Raw genomic sequence first — 13,471 nt, 5'->3', positions numbered from 1 at the left:
AACTTTTAAATATACTCAGTCATGGATATATGAGCGACTACATGATGGTTTACTAATTTGCACATGCTCAAAATTAAACATTCATAGATCAAAATCGCTTCATTTTTAATTATCCAAACCCGTCTGTTCAGACGGTAACGATCATGAAAAGATAAATAACAAGTGGCAGCAACTACTGACTTCCAGCGAAACCATAAACTGGAATCATTATTGGCCAAGAAGAAAACAGATGATATTTATGAACAAGAAAAAATCAATGGTGTTTATATCAACTATATTCTGTAATAGTTGATATTGGATTTAATACGATTATTGCAAGACTTTATCCAAATTATAGTATTGCATCGAAAAAGTATTTCACTGAAAAAATAATTTCAGATATATTAACAAAAGTAAAAAAAGAAAATCAATAATTTTTTTATGAAATTAGCAGCATTTCTTTGACTACATACATTTGAACAGCTACTACAAATAATACCCCCTTTTTGAGCTTGACAGGTCATTGAGTTTCAAATGACTTTGGAAAGTGCAGAACCGGGTTTTGAGTTGTTGCATTCCTGGATACCCACACCAATGCAAGAACAAGTGAAGAATTGCACAATGTTCGGGATGAGTATAAATTCTCGAATAAAGGTTTCTTAGTCTTGCGGAATTCAGGAACAAATGCGATTGCTGCTGCCAAGGAATTTTATTTAAAGTTACTACCATAGTTCTTACATTGCAACGCCCAATAAATGACTCATTATTTTCCCAACAGGCTATAAAGACAATCATTACAACTAACGGAAATATAGTCCCTCACTTTAACCGTTCTCCATTAGCAATTAGCAATTGAAATACAGCATCAACTAATTTGGAAAAACATAAACTCATTCAAGATGTGAACTCACGGTAGAATTCAACATATTATATGTTGAAAATGAATTTAGAACAACTAAAAGCTCGTGGAATCTATGCTGTTGATAAGATTCCTACCATAATAATTTACCAATGGGGACTTGTTCAAAAAATTGTTCAATTTCTGAGTCCATTTGAATAAATTAAAGAAGCAAGTAGCACAACTTTAACGATATCGATGATAAATGTCCCTAATTTTAACTCTGAGGTTATTTCTTTCAAAAGCTGTCCAATCTAATTCTGATATTTCTGACTTTAATGGGATTCTTCTTACTACTGTTGAGGAATTCAATTAATTAATGGAAACAAGATTTTCATCCTATCTAAATGATAAATCTTGTGTGTGTCTACTTTCCTGGATCCAAGATTCAAATCTATATACGAAAAAAAAACCATTGAAAACAACATTAAGAATTGGATTCTACATCTACTTTTTACTAATAATACTGAATCAGAATCAGGATGCACTTCTCAAGCTCTGTTGAAAATCAGGAAGATTAAAGGGAAAGTAAAACTGTATCTCTTTCAAGCCTGTTTGATGAATTAGCTTTAAACACGTCTACAGCAACAAATCAAAACTTGGAGCAGATAGAGCTTAAACCTGAGTACTGCAACTGCAAATACAACAAGAATTCAAGAAGCACAGCCTAAACTCAAAAAGGAGTAAATCCCTTATGCTCAAGTGCACAAAAAGGAGTAAATCCCTTATGCTCAAGTGCACAAAAAGGAGTAAATCCCTTATGCTCAAGTGCACAAAAAGGAGTAAATCCCTTATGCTCAAGTGCACAAAAAGGAGTAAATCCCTTATGCTCAAGTGCACAAAAAGGAGTAAATCCCTTATGCTCAAGTGCACAAAAAGGAGTAAATCCCTTATGCTCAAGTGCACAAAAAGGAGTAAATCCCTTATGCTCAAGTGCACAAAAAGGAGTAAATCCCTTATGCTCAAGTGCACAAAAAGGAGTAAATCCCTTATGCTCAAGTGCACAAAAAGGAGTAAATCCCTTATGCTCAAGTGCACAAAAAGGAGTAAATCCCTTATGCTCAAGTGCACAAAAAGAACTTGATCATTATATAGCTTTACCACTACTCGGGAGAGGTGATGATCGATTTAAGTGGGGGGAAAAGAACTGAGCTTACCACTGTTGAGTAAATTGGCTTCGATATATTTAAGTGCACCACCTTCATCTATGGAGAGTGAGAAGTTCTTTAGTACATATGTAATATTGTTTATGGCTTGCACTTTTACAAAATGCGTGCCATTATACATTCATGTTATCGTCCTGAAATAATAACGTCATTATTTCGAAAGACATTCTTAACATGGGAGGAGTTTTAAAACTATTCTTTACTTCCACCTAACAATTTAATAAAGAAAAATATCGTGAAACTTGAATTTAATTTTAAAATACTATTTAAAAAACATTAGCACGGTAGCATAAGTGCATAAGCATCTAATGTAGTTTTAAAATTATAAACTGCTTCAGCCATTTCCAGAACTGACTACATGAAACTGATATCCCATGGGTGCCCATTCCTTATAGGTACTAGACGATGTACATAAGACAAAGAAAAGGAAAATGTTTCATTTATTTACACTTGAGCCTTAATCTGGATACGGGGAGAAGCGGTCAAGATTGGTGTCAACTTAAGTTCAATAAAAAGAAGGCAATTCTGCTCGGTCAGCTGAAATTGTTTCGTATGTTTTAGTCCCATGTTAAAGAAAGCGTGCGCCAATGAAGCGCATTTAAATAATAATGGCACTGGCTATTACTTCTCTTTGAGCTCTCTCCATCTTCTCTGGTGTCGCTACCACTATGACAAATACTACTACTGCTGCTGCTGATGATGATGATGATACTGTTTGCTGCTGCTGCTGCCACAATATATTTAACTAGTTGCATTTGCCCGACGTTTTGCGCGTGGAAGACTAAGAGAAAAAATATATATAGGCTGGCCGGCGTTGTCCCGTCCTAAAATACGCTTAAATATGATATTTTAATTCGTGCAGATTTCGTATTTATTATTATCGAGGAAATTCCGATATTGATTATTATATTGTACCCGATATATATATATATATATATATATATATATGTATGTATATATATGTATATATATATGTGTATATATATGTATATATATGTATATATATATGCATATATATATATGTATATATATATGTGTATATATATGTATATATGTATATATATGCATATATATATGTATATATATGTATGTATATATATGTATATGTATATGTATATATATGTATATGTATATGTATATATATATATGTATATATATATATGTATATATATGCATATGTATATATATGTATATATATATATATATATATATATATATATATACATATATACTTCAGAATAGTTTTTATTTAACAATCAGTTGTTATGTAAACGTGAGATTGTAAGGTTTACCAAATATTACTGGGAGTAATATTCTATAAATTATCCCATCTAAACAAGAATTGCTCGTTATGCAAAATAGAGCAAATAAATTTTACCAAGCAAGCTGGATCTAAAAACACTTTCATATCCTTTTTCTCCCAATCCTTCTGCTACAGGACTTCTGATAGATTTATTATTTTGACTCTGACTTTCCATGTCTCACTAACTTTAGCAAATAGGGTGCATACCTTATAAATATTTGCTAATATTTTCTCTCCTCTGATGAGATGGTAGACATCGAAACCCTATAGGTTAAGGAGATTAACTTTCTAAAGCATTCTTTGTCTTGCTTAGAATAATAAAAATTCTTTGATATGAAATTCATTTCAATGAGAGTTTCTTGAAATTCATTGAATTACAATTTAATGTATATATATATATATATATATATATCCGTGTGGTATAACGTTTTCATTCTAAACTCTATGCAGTTATGCACGATGCAGAAACCATGAATAAATACAATTAAGCGTAATAGTTAAATGAAACCAATCATTTTATGAGAAACAATAAAAATGAATAAGCAATTAATGAACGCTCATTTTTCAAACGAATATGCAAATTAGTTAACTTTCATGAAGATCCTCGCATAGCCATAACTGAGTATATTTAGAAGTTCGCTTTAATAATTTTTAAATAGAAAAAGTATGTTTTTAATATAAATATCAAAGCAAGGAAAAAAGACTCGACTTTATAGATATATAGGAGATAGATATACTATTTACTTTTGATAAGATCTTCAAGAATTCATTTGTTATTTAACTAAATTTGAATATTTTTTTTTACATTGTTTTCCTCCTTTTAATTATCCAGCGTTTCTGTGATATTTGGATTATTCTCGGAAAATTTCGGTCGATATAATCTCCAGCCTTCTTTAGATACATCTTGTCAGAGTCGCACAGAATTTCGAACGGAACACTTTTATTTAATTCACGGTACTAGATTGCCGTCGTTCTGGCAACCATAACTGGATGGAAGTCTTGAGTAATTTGTAATTGTATTCGTAGAATCGCTCATAGAGAAGATTGGATCGTCAACTTCCAGAAGACTGTTACTATGAACTGATCATCACTTAGCATTGCGCGTCATCTAGTCACATTCTAGATCATATCTGATAGTTTTCTATTAATGTTAAAACGTTGCCTGCTCTTATTATTGTTATTGTTACATTTATCATTTTATTCTACGAATTAAAAAAAAATTGAATATTTTTTCATTGCTAGAGTTATTACTAGGCCTATGCTCGATAGAATTAGGAGCATGTTTTATGATTGATTGAGGTAGAATTTAGACTCAAGACTCATGTGTAGTGAGTTAGCATTGTCATTTAAATACGACTCGTGTGTACTTTTATTGAAGTTGAGAGTGACATTTAAAAAGTTTGATGCTACATCAAATATTTTCCACACACACCCCTTACACACATATAGTATGTAGTTAAATGAAATGTGTAGAAGGCGGTACAATGCAGAGGTAACATAAAGACACAAGCTGAAGCAGGTGAGAAAGTTTTATTTATACAACTTACAAATATATGTGTACATATTCATGTATTTTATATACACATTATATTTATATTTGCACCGTGATTATCTAGGAAAGTAGGTCTGGTGGTATATCCGTGTTATATAATATTTCGAGAAAGATCTCATCGTCAGATATTTATTTGACTTTGGTTCAAACGTGCTGTTGTAAACAGTGACAGTCTCGCAGCAAACAATAGCCCGGAACGTGTTGATAGCATTTTAATTTAATATAATAAAGTTTTTTTGTTCATTTCTTTTTTTTTATCTAATTTATTTATTTTATAATAATTTATATTTTATATTGAGGAGATTTAATTAATTTATTTGTTTTTGTTTCTGCGTTCTAGTTGAGGGGGTTGGGATATTGATTTTGAATAAGGTCGTTTGATAAAAGGAGACTACTTGATGAGCTGATCTAAGGGGAATAACCGTGTTATCTTTGTATAAGTTCGGCTATTACTAATTACAGATATTTCCTCTAAGTTAAGTGTATAATATTGCATTACTTTTTAATATATTTATTTATTATTTACTTATTTTTATTTTTTAATAATATTATTCCTGTGGGGAATTTATTTAATTCGTTATGTAGTATATATATATATATATATATATATATATATATATATATATATATATATATATATATATATACTCATTATGGATTTTGTATCTTTAATTTAATTATACAGTAATATTTTATTGACTATAATTATTTATTATATACGCAATGTGTAATGACAAAATAGTTAGAAGTTATTTCGAGTTTTTCTAATTTTTTATTTATTTTTTATTTATGTACTCATTTATTTATTTATTTTAGTTAATTTGAATTTCTGTTTTTGGTGTATTATGTCTTATTTGTTATTTACGATTAATATTATTAGGCTAACTCGGAGAAATCAATTAGGCCATATTAGGTCATATAAACTTGCATGAGCACCTATAGATGCAGCCACGCACTATATCTAAATCAAGTGCATAGACTACATATACATGTAAGAGTATATATTTACGCACCCACGCAATCCACATGTCCCACATGCTCGCACCATCTATCATAAACTTGCTATTTAATTGTTATACATTGTTATTATTATTAATGTGTAGTAATCTTAAATATATATGCTCGCACCATCTTAGTAATAATGTGCAGTAATCTTAAATAAGGGTTGCTTATTTATTATTTCGTTTATTTATTTATTTATTAATTTTAGTTTTATTTTACTTTTTATTTATTTATTTTTTTTTATTAAATAATGGTGGGATAGTGTGAGTTAAGTTAAAAATGAAGAGCCTAATTCATGTCGGCGATTAATCTTGGGATGCAATTTGGCAATCAGGATTGATTCTTTTATACATTGCGTTCGGTGGCTAAAATATCTACTCTGATGGATTTGTTAGTGTTGCCGCATGTGTGAAGGTGTTTGCGAACAGACGAGGCTTGTGTTTCTATGTGTTCTACTCTAATGTGCATGTGTCTCACTGAGCTACCGACGTATGATTGGTCACATTTGGTGCACTGTATGCGATATACTGTGTATGTACGGGGGCACATGTTAGTGGTGTTCATCGGGCAGTTAGTTAGGGTGCAGGGTACGTTGCTTAGGTGGGTTTTGCGTTTTGACAAATGTTGTCGTAGTGATGGCCCAGTGTGTATAAGTTGTATGTCTAGACCGTCCCTGTGCATAGCTTTGCGGATGGCTGTTGTGATCCTGTCGTTGAAATGGGGTAGTTTCAGGAAGCAGCTGTTAGAGGAGGAATGCTCCGTCCGTCTTCTAGGTTTATTGAGGTTTTCAATGGTTGGTGTGGGGTATCCAGTGGTTTTTAGCCCTTGGTCCAATTTATTAGTGTGCAGGTGTTTTTGTCGGTTTCATTGCTGCATTTATTGCGGATGCGCGTTATTTCATTCTTCGCATAGCTTATTTTAGCTTTACGGGGGAGGGCAGTCTTATAGTGTACGAAGAGATCTCTACAGGTGGGTTTCTTATAAAATTACACACACACACACACACACACACACACATATATATATATATATATATATATATATATATATATATATATATATATATATATATATATATATATATAAAGAAATGTATTAGCACTTGGAAAACATCGTTTCGTAATTTAATTATATTACAAAAATTAGAAAACCAAATGTGTTTTACTTTTCTCCAAATTAATTTTTTTCTAATATCTATTATATATATATATAGTGTGTATATAGATAGTGAGTATATATATAGTGTATATATAATGCATATATATATTGTGTGTGTGTGTGTGTGTATATATATAGTGTATATATAATATATATATATATATATATATGTATATAGTATATATTCTTCTATAATATAAAGCTGAACGTCTCTGTGTGTCTGGTCACGAATAGGCTCCTAAACTGATCACATATAATGATAGAAGATGTATCGAGACACAGGAATTGGTATGTTTGATTTGGCATAATGATGATTCATTAAAATTGTTTGGTCTGCGTACGCGCCTGGTCCACAAAGTATGAAAATAATAAATTTAAAAATTAAAAAAAAAAAGTTTACAAGTGTTTTTTATATAGATGTACATAATACTTCTTTGATAAGTATGTTTTAACTTAAATAGAGATGGTATAATAAAATTGTGCGGTCTGCGTTCGCGCCTGGCCTCCATAGGCACAAACTTTAATAAAGACTTTTCATATCTATCTGCGTAAGTATACTTTGATAATTATGTTTCAGGTTGAAGAAATATGGTATAATAAAATTATGGGGGTATTCGTTCGTGCCTGACCTCCATAGAATGGAAATATGTCACAAAGTTTAACAAGGTTTTATTTTAATATAGATCCACAGAATATTGTGATAAGTGTTTCAGTGTGAACAGGTATGGTATAATAAATTATGGGGTTTATCTATTTTATTTTTACTTTCATCATATTTTGCTTTGGTTTTGATGCCCCCAAATTCGAAGCTATCTCTTTACAACTCTTCCTTTTCATAACCTATCATACTCTTTCATAAATTAGAGTCCATTTTCTGTAGGCTGTTTTTGAACCCAGTCAACGACGGGTACTTTTGTTAGTGTGTGTGTGTGTGTGTGTGTGTGTGTGTGTGTGTGTGTGTGTGTGTGTGTGTGTGTGTGTGTGTGTGTGTGTGTGTTGGGTCAATTAATGGAATCGAAGTTCGAAACATATATGGTATCGGAATAAATATCAGCATCGGAAAAAATTGTGCCTATTTTTTGATGCCAAAAATGGTTCTTTAATTTTTTTTTTTTTTCGGGGGGTGGGGACAAAATTAAAAATTTTCATTGCGACACATGATAAAATGATAAATATTTCTTGATTTTAAACGACTACAAAACTAAAATCTTTATCTAGCAAGTGATTCACGACACAGGCTGAGGATCGTCCAATTCATTTCACTTAGTATGTTTGCAACCATCACACGATCTCTTCTGTAAGTATCTGGTTTGTTTGATAACGCGCGTGTCTCTTACAATGTATGTATGAAAGTCATGTCTCCGTTTTTGCCGTGCGTACGAATATATAGTTGTTTTTATCGATAGGTTTTATTAGTCGCCTTTATTTCTTTTCCACTGTACTTTATTGACACCAAATGCGCTTCCGAAATATGCTGTGTATATCAAATAAATGACAAATTCTTTTTGTCTATAAAAACAAAATTTATTGGGTAACCAAAGTATGGCAGGAAGCGAAGAAAGATGGTGTGGCGGCGACAAACCGATTTGTAGCGTGCATTTCTGACTTCTATAACTGTCTGCACAACTGACCCAACACCATTTGTTTTTATTACGATTGCATATATTATGTTTTCTTTTGTTCAGAATTTGACGTCTCGTCTACGTCACAGGCGAGAATCTGGGTCGCTTTCTCTCTTGCTCATTTTCGAGAACTCGGCGCAATCCGAGAGTGCTGGTACTTCAATTCTCGCCATTGTTTGGCCTTTAACCGATCCCATTATTTAACAGATTTATTTCAAGAAATAATTCTAATTAGAAAAATATTGGGGAAACCAATATTAATAATAGAATCAATTGCATGCATAACTATATGGATGAATGAATGATTAGTCTAGATTGTAGCACAGGTGAATGAGTGCGATTTAAATGAAGAAGTTCGCAGAGTGTATTCTGGAGAATCCGACAGAAAAATAGATAAAAGATTAAGGTCATGTACGACCAGCAATTGATAAAACCGACGACAGAATGAGTCGCTTTTAAAGCCATAAAACAACGTAATGGGTTTTGGGTTGACACGACAAATAAATTCAAAACGCTGTCAAACAGACTAAAAAAAAAACGAATGGAAGAGTTGAGACCTAGTGAATATTAGGATCTATAGAAAATTTAAACGCGTAGTTAAGAAAGAAGAGGGATCAAACTAAGAGAAACTGAATTACGCCATTGTAATTAAATTCAGACTAAAAGAAAAGAAAATGCGCATCGACAATCGATAAATTTCATCCTCATCAAATAAATAATTTTGTGTTATGCGCATTTCACGTACAGAAATTCAGGAATACTTTTTATATGGAAGTATGCTAGGAGAAGTCTTTGGCCCATCTTTACGTTGTCAGGCGAGGATTTGTGGTCATGCAAGTGAATTATATTGGCTTGCCTTGATTTTGACTGTCATACATGCATTGCGACATTTATAACGTAATAGTAAACTATCGTTTCTTTGCTTTAGTTGGCGTATATACACTACGGCATTTCATGTGTGATGACGTAGTATTATACACTGGCAGTTTAGGCCGGCTTTACTCGGGTCCTTTTGTGTTTTTACTTGGTACTTGTCGCTGGTTTATTCAAATGTGGTGACTTGATTTATGTACTTTTCATAACATGACTTGCACCTTTTGGTTTTAGTCTGCTTGATATGACTATTCGATTGGCTGCTCAAGATTGCTTGATTAAATTTAAAATGCTTTGAACAAATTTTTACCAAACTTTAATTTTCGTTACCAGTAGCTTTTTTATTCAAACCAATCGGTTGGTATTACTCTGTATTGTAATAGGTGTCGTTTGACTAGCGGGAAATCATTAATTCATGTTGGTATTTTGAATTTACAGTTTAATTCTCTCTTGCGCATACTCACAAATTATAGTTCATACCTTCCAAAGCTGGTTGTATCCAGAAAATGTAGATGAAGCCAGTTTTATTATCAGCACAAACGTCTGTAAACTATTTGGCACATGATTGGTCTGGGGAATCGGAAAACATGGAACTAAATGAATCAGTATATTTATATTTGGAAGATTAATTTGTTTATTCAAAAACATTTCATAACAAGTATGCATATCACTTTGGATAGCATTAACATTGTTCATCACAAAAAAATGAGGGGAGATTTTCCTTTTTATTTAGAAATAAAGATGTTTCATTGGCAAACGATGGCAGTAATTGTGATGTTGCAAAAAAAAAAAAGCAGTGGTAAAAGGATGAAGAAGAAAACGACGACTTGGTTGACATACCTGTGATGCGCCATAAAAACCAAATTCGTTGGATTCTCAACACATTATGTGGAAATCTGTAAATAAAGATGAATACATTAGAAAATATCACAGTTTGAAAATAGATCATAAGCCATGCACTATCACCAAATCCTGTGTATCGCTTTATTGCAGGTCAATATTTTTTTAATTTTGAAATTGATATGAAACGCAGAGAAGTGAAATTTCGTACACTGGAACAGCATAACATGGTGCCTTATTTTCCTGATTTTTGTGGAATTTGAATCAAAGTCGATGTTGAACCGAGCTCAATTCCACGGATCTACAGTGTTCACCACTGGTTCTGGGACTGTTGGACCATCAATATTATGGTCATTGCGGATCAACGTTCATTTCAAAACGCTGTATTTTACGAATGCTGTGTATTTTACGAATGGAGAGGTCTCAACCCATACTGAGTGAATGTCGCAAGTCAAGTCAACTCTGCTTGTGGACCCCAGTAAGAACTATTTTTAGCATCCATTGATTCCATATAACATTTTCATTGATTCATCTATTACAACAATTGAAATCTTTGGAGAAATAAATACCGTAAAAATATATTTTAACTAAGCAAGTTACCAATTATCAAGGCCCAAAAGCCACTCGAGGATAAATGTTAATGAGTTTCAGATGGCCGGCGAGACAACGCCGTGATGATTGGTCCGATAGTTGAAATTGCTTACGTTGGACTTGAAAACAACTACGCTATTTGAGTAAAAATAGCAAAAGGAATCCGTTTTGATGTGCTTTAAAAATCGATAGGTAATTTCCATTAATTTTCAGTTTTTTGTACATCTGAAGAGGCGAGTACCTTGACTGCGAACTTGGACATTCTACATTACTAGAGAATCATTTCTACCGATGTACACATAGAGTAATTGTTGTTCGTAACAGTCGGGGATGCGGCCTTGACAATCAGTTCGACAATGTTTTTGTTGTTGTCAGTCTGGAGTATGCTTTTCGTTAGTCCTAGACGATCTAGTTTTCCATGCTTTACCTTCTATCGGAGAAGGTGTTACTTTATTGTAAATCACGTGGAGCGCCTCTACCGAGAAATGCCGTCGGTGCTGTTTGAGCATTTTTTGTAAGTCTGAGTGTACATCGCGTAGTGTGCTAGTTTTTCAAAGTCTCACCTGACCTTGCGTATATGCGCCACGGTGGTGAGACGACAATGGATAGAGACGTTGAATCTCTTCGTTTCCATGTGAGCATTGTCTGAAGATAGCGGTTTCAATCCTACCCAAAGCCGGTTAGATGCTTACTTGGTCAAAACGTGGTGAGATGATAACTATGGAGGGCAGTAATTGCTGAGGATGCAATTTAGGAGATTCGGAGTTCCTATCAAATCGCGGTCAACCACCTGACGAAAGCCAGAAGAATAGTTCGCCGAAACGTCGTGAAACAACTTAAAGATGAGGATAATAGTCCGCAATAAAAAAATGAATAAATAATATTCATCTCAATAATGAATTCCAATTAAATAAATAATAATAATAAAAACGTTTAATAGCAAATATATATATGACTATTTGTTATTGAGAACTTTTATACGAATTCAGTTGATTATACCTTGTGAACATAAACATGCTTTGATGCACACACACACACACACGCACACACACACACACATATATATATATATATATATATATATATATATATATATATATATATATATATATATATATATATATACTGTGTAAACAAAATCAAGACTTCAAAAAAGGTGTTGATGGCAACAAAAAATGTATTTCATTTTACGTTACAATTGTTTCCATCCCTGGTCGACAATTTAAAACATTATATCGCTTGAAAAATTTCCAAAAAAAATTAATTATATGAAATAAAGAAATAGTGAAATCTAATTTAGGAGCTCAACGAATGGGATATATACATTTTTTTTTAACTGGCTAAAGGTTTTTTTGTGGAAACTTCTTATGACTTTGTTCTTAAATAAGGATACGAAAATTAGGTTATATATTAATATTTAAATGGGCTTTCCGTGGAGGTTACCTCAAAGGTAAATTTTTCTCACGTGCTTTTTCCGTTAAGGAAATTTTTCTTTCTTTTTCTTTCTCCTCAAACAATGTTCTATTCTCAAGAGTGTTTTTATTCATAAAGTCTGAAGAAATGCCGGTTTTAGAAAATTTTCAAACGATATAATGTTTGAAATTGTCGACCGGGCATAGAAACAATTGTAACGTAAAATGAAATACACTTTTTATTGCCATCAACACTTTTTTTTAATGTCTTGATTTTGCTTACATAGTATATATATATATATATATATATATATATATATATATATATATATATATATATATATTACACAGTGATCACCACTTATCAAGGCCCGGAAGCCACTCAGGGATAAGGGTTATTGCAAGTACATCACGTTAGTGAGGAGATTTTATGAAGTGTTCAACTAGGGGGGCGGTTCATTAGGAATTTGTTAACATTAGACTTGAAGACATCCAAGTTGTAGTCCGGAGGGAAGCAGGCAGACGGAACAGAGTTCCACAGGCGTGCAGTTCTAAGAAAGAAGCTTTGCTCATGAAATCCGCGTTTTGATTTAGGCACAGATATAGAGTGGGGGAAATTTTTCACAGTGGATTCAGCTAGACGGGTGTTTTTCGTGAAAGATTGGCGAGGGGGGCCAGGGATTGGAGTTCAGACGAGCACCTGCCATGAAAATAACGATAAAACAAGGATAGGCTCGCAACGTCTCTTCTGTGGGAGAGGGGTTGCAGGGTAGAGAAAAGGGCATCCCCCACTAAAACACGAAGTCTATTTTGTACTCTGTCAAGGCATGATAGGCTTTTTTTGGCAGCTCCTGCCCAGATATGGCAACAGTATTCCATCCTTGGCCGTACTTGGCTTTTATATAGATAGAGAATTGCATCAGTAGTGAGATATCTTCTGGAGCGGTAGAAGGATCCCACCATCTTTCCTGCGGCCTTGGCAACAGACTTGATGTACGTGTTCCATTTCAGATCAGGAGTAAAGGTCAAACCCAGAAGCTTGTCAAAACACGGGGCCTCACCCAGACGAGAGCCA

The 13,471-nt window shown here is 33.0% G+C and overlaps 1 protein-coding gene across 2 annotated transcripts in view; it reads right to left on the bottom strand.

Annotated features, from left to right (window-relative positions):
- Positions 1-13,471, bottom strand: part of LOC145303479 (sodium-driven chloride bicarbonate exchanger-like) — a 492,397-nt gene that overhangs the window by 226,693 nt on the left and 252,233 nt on the right. For both annotated transcript variants that reach the window (XM_080144835.1, XM_080144836.1), the window contains exon 2: positions 10,394-10,449. In XM_080144835.1, the coding sequence (XP_080000961.1) occupies positions 10,394-10,407 (14 nt within the window). In that variant the 5' untranslated portion in view covers positions 10,408-10,449. The remainder of the gene's footprint in view (positions 1-10,393; positions 10,450-13,471) is intronic.

Source organism: Euprymna scolopes, chromosome 19 (assembly GCF_053919585.1).
Source record: "Euprymna scolopes isolate OS-2025 chromosome 19, ASM5391958v1, whole genome shotgun sequence".
Taxonomy (NCBI): Eukaryota; Metazoa; Mollusca; class Cephalopoda; order Sepiida; family Sepiolidae; genus Euprymna; species Euprymna scolopes.
This window is presented reverse-complemented; position numbering and strand designations above follow the sequence as displayed.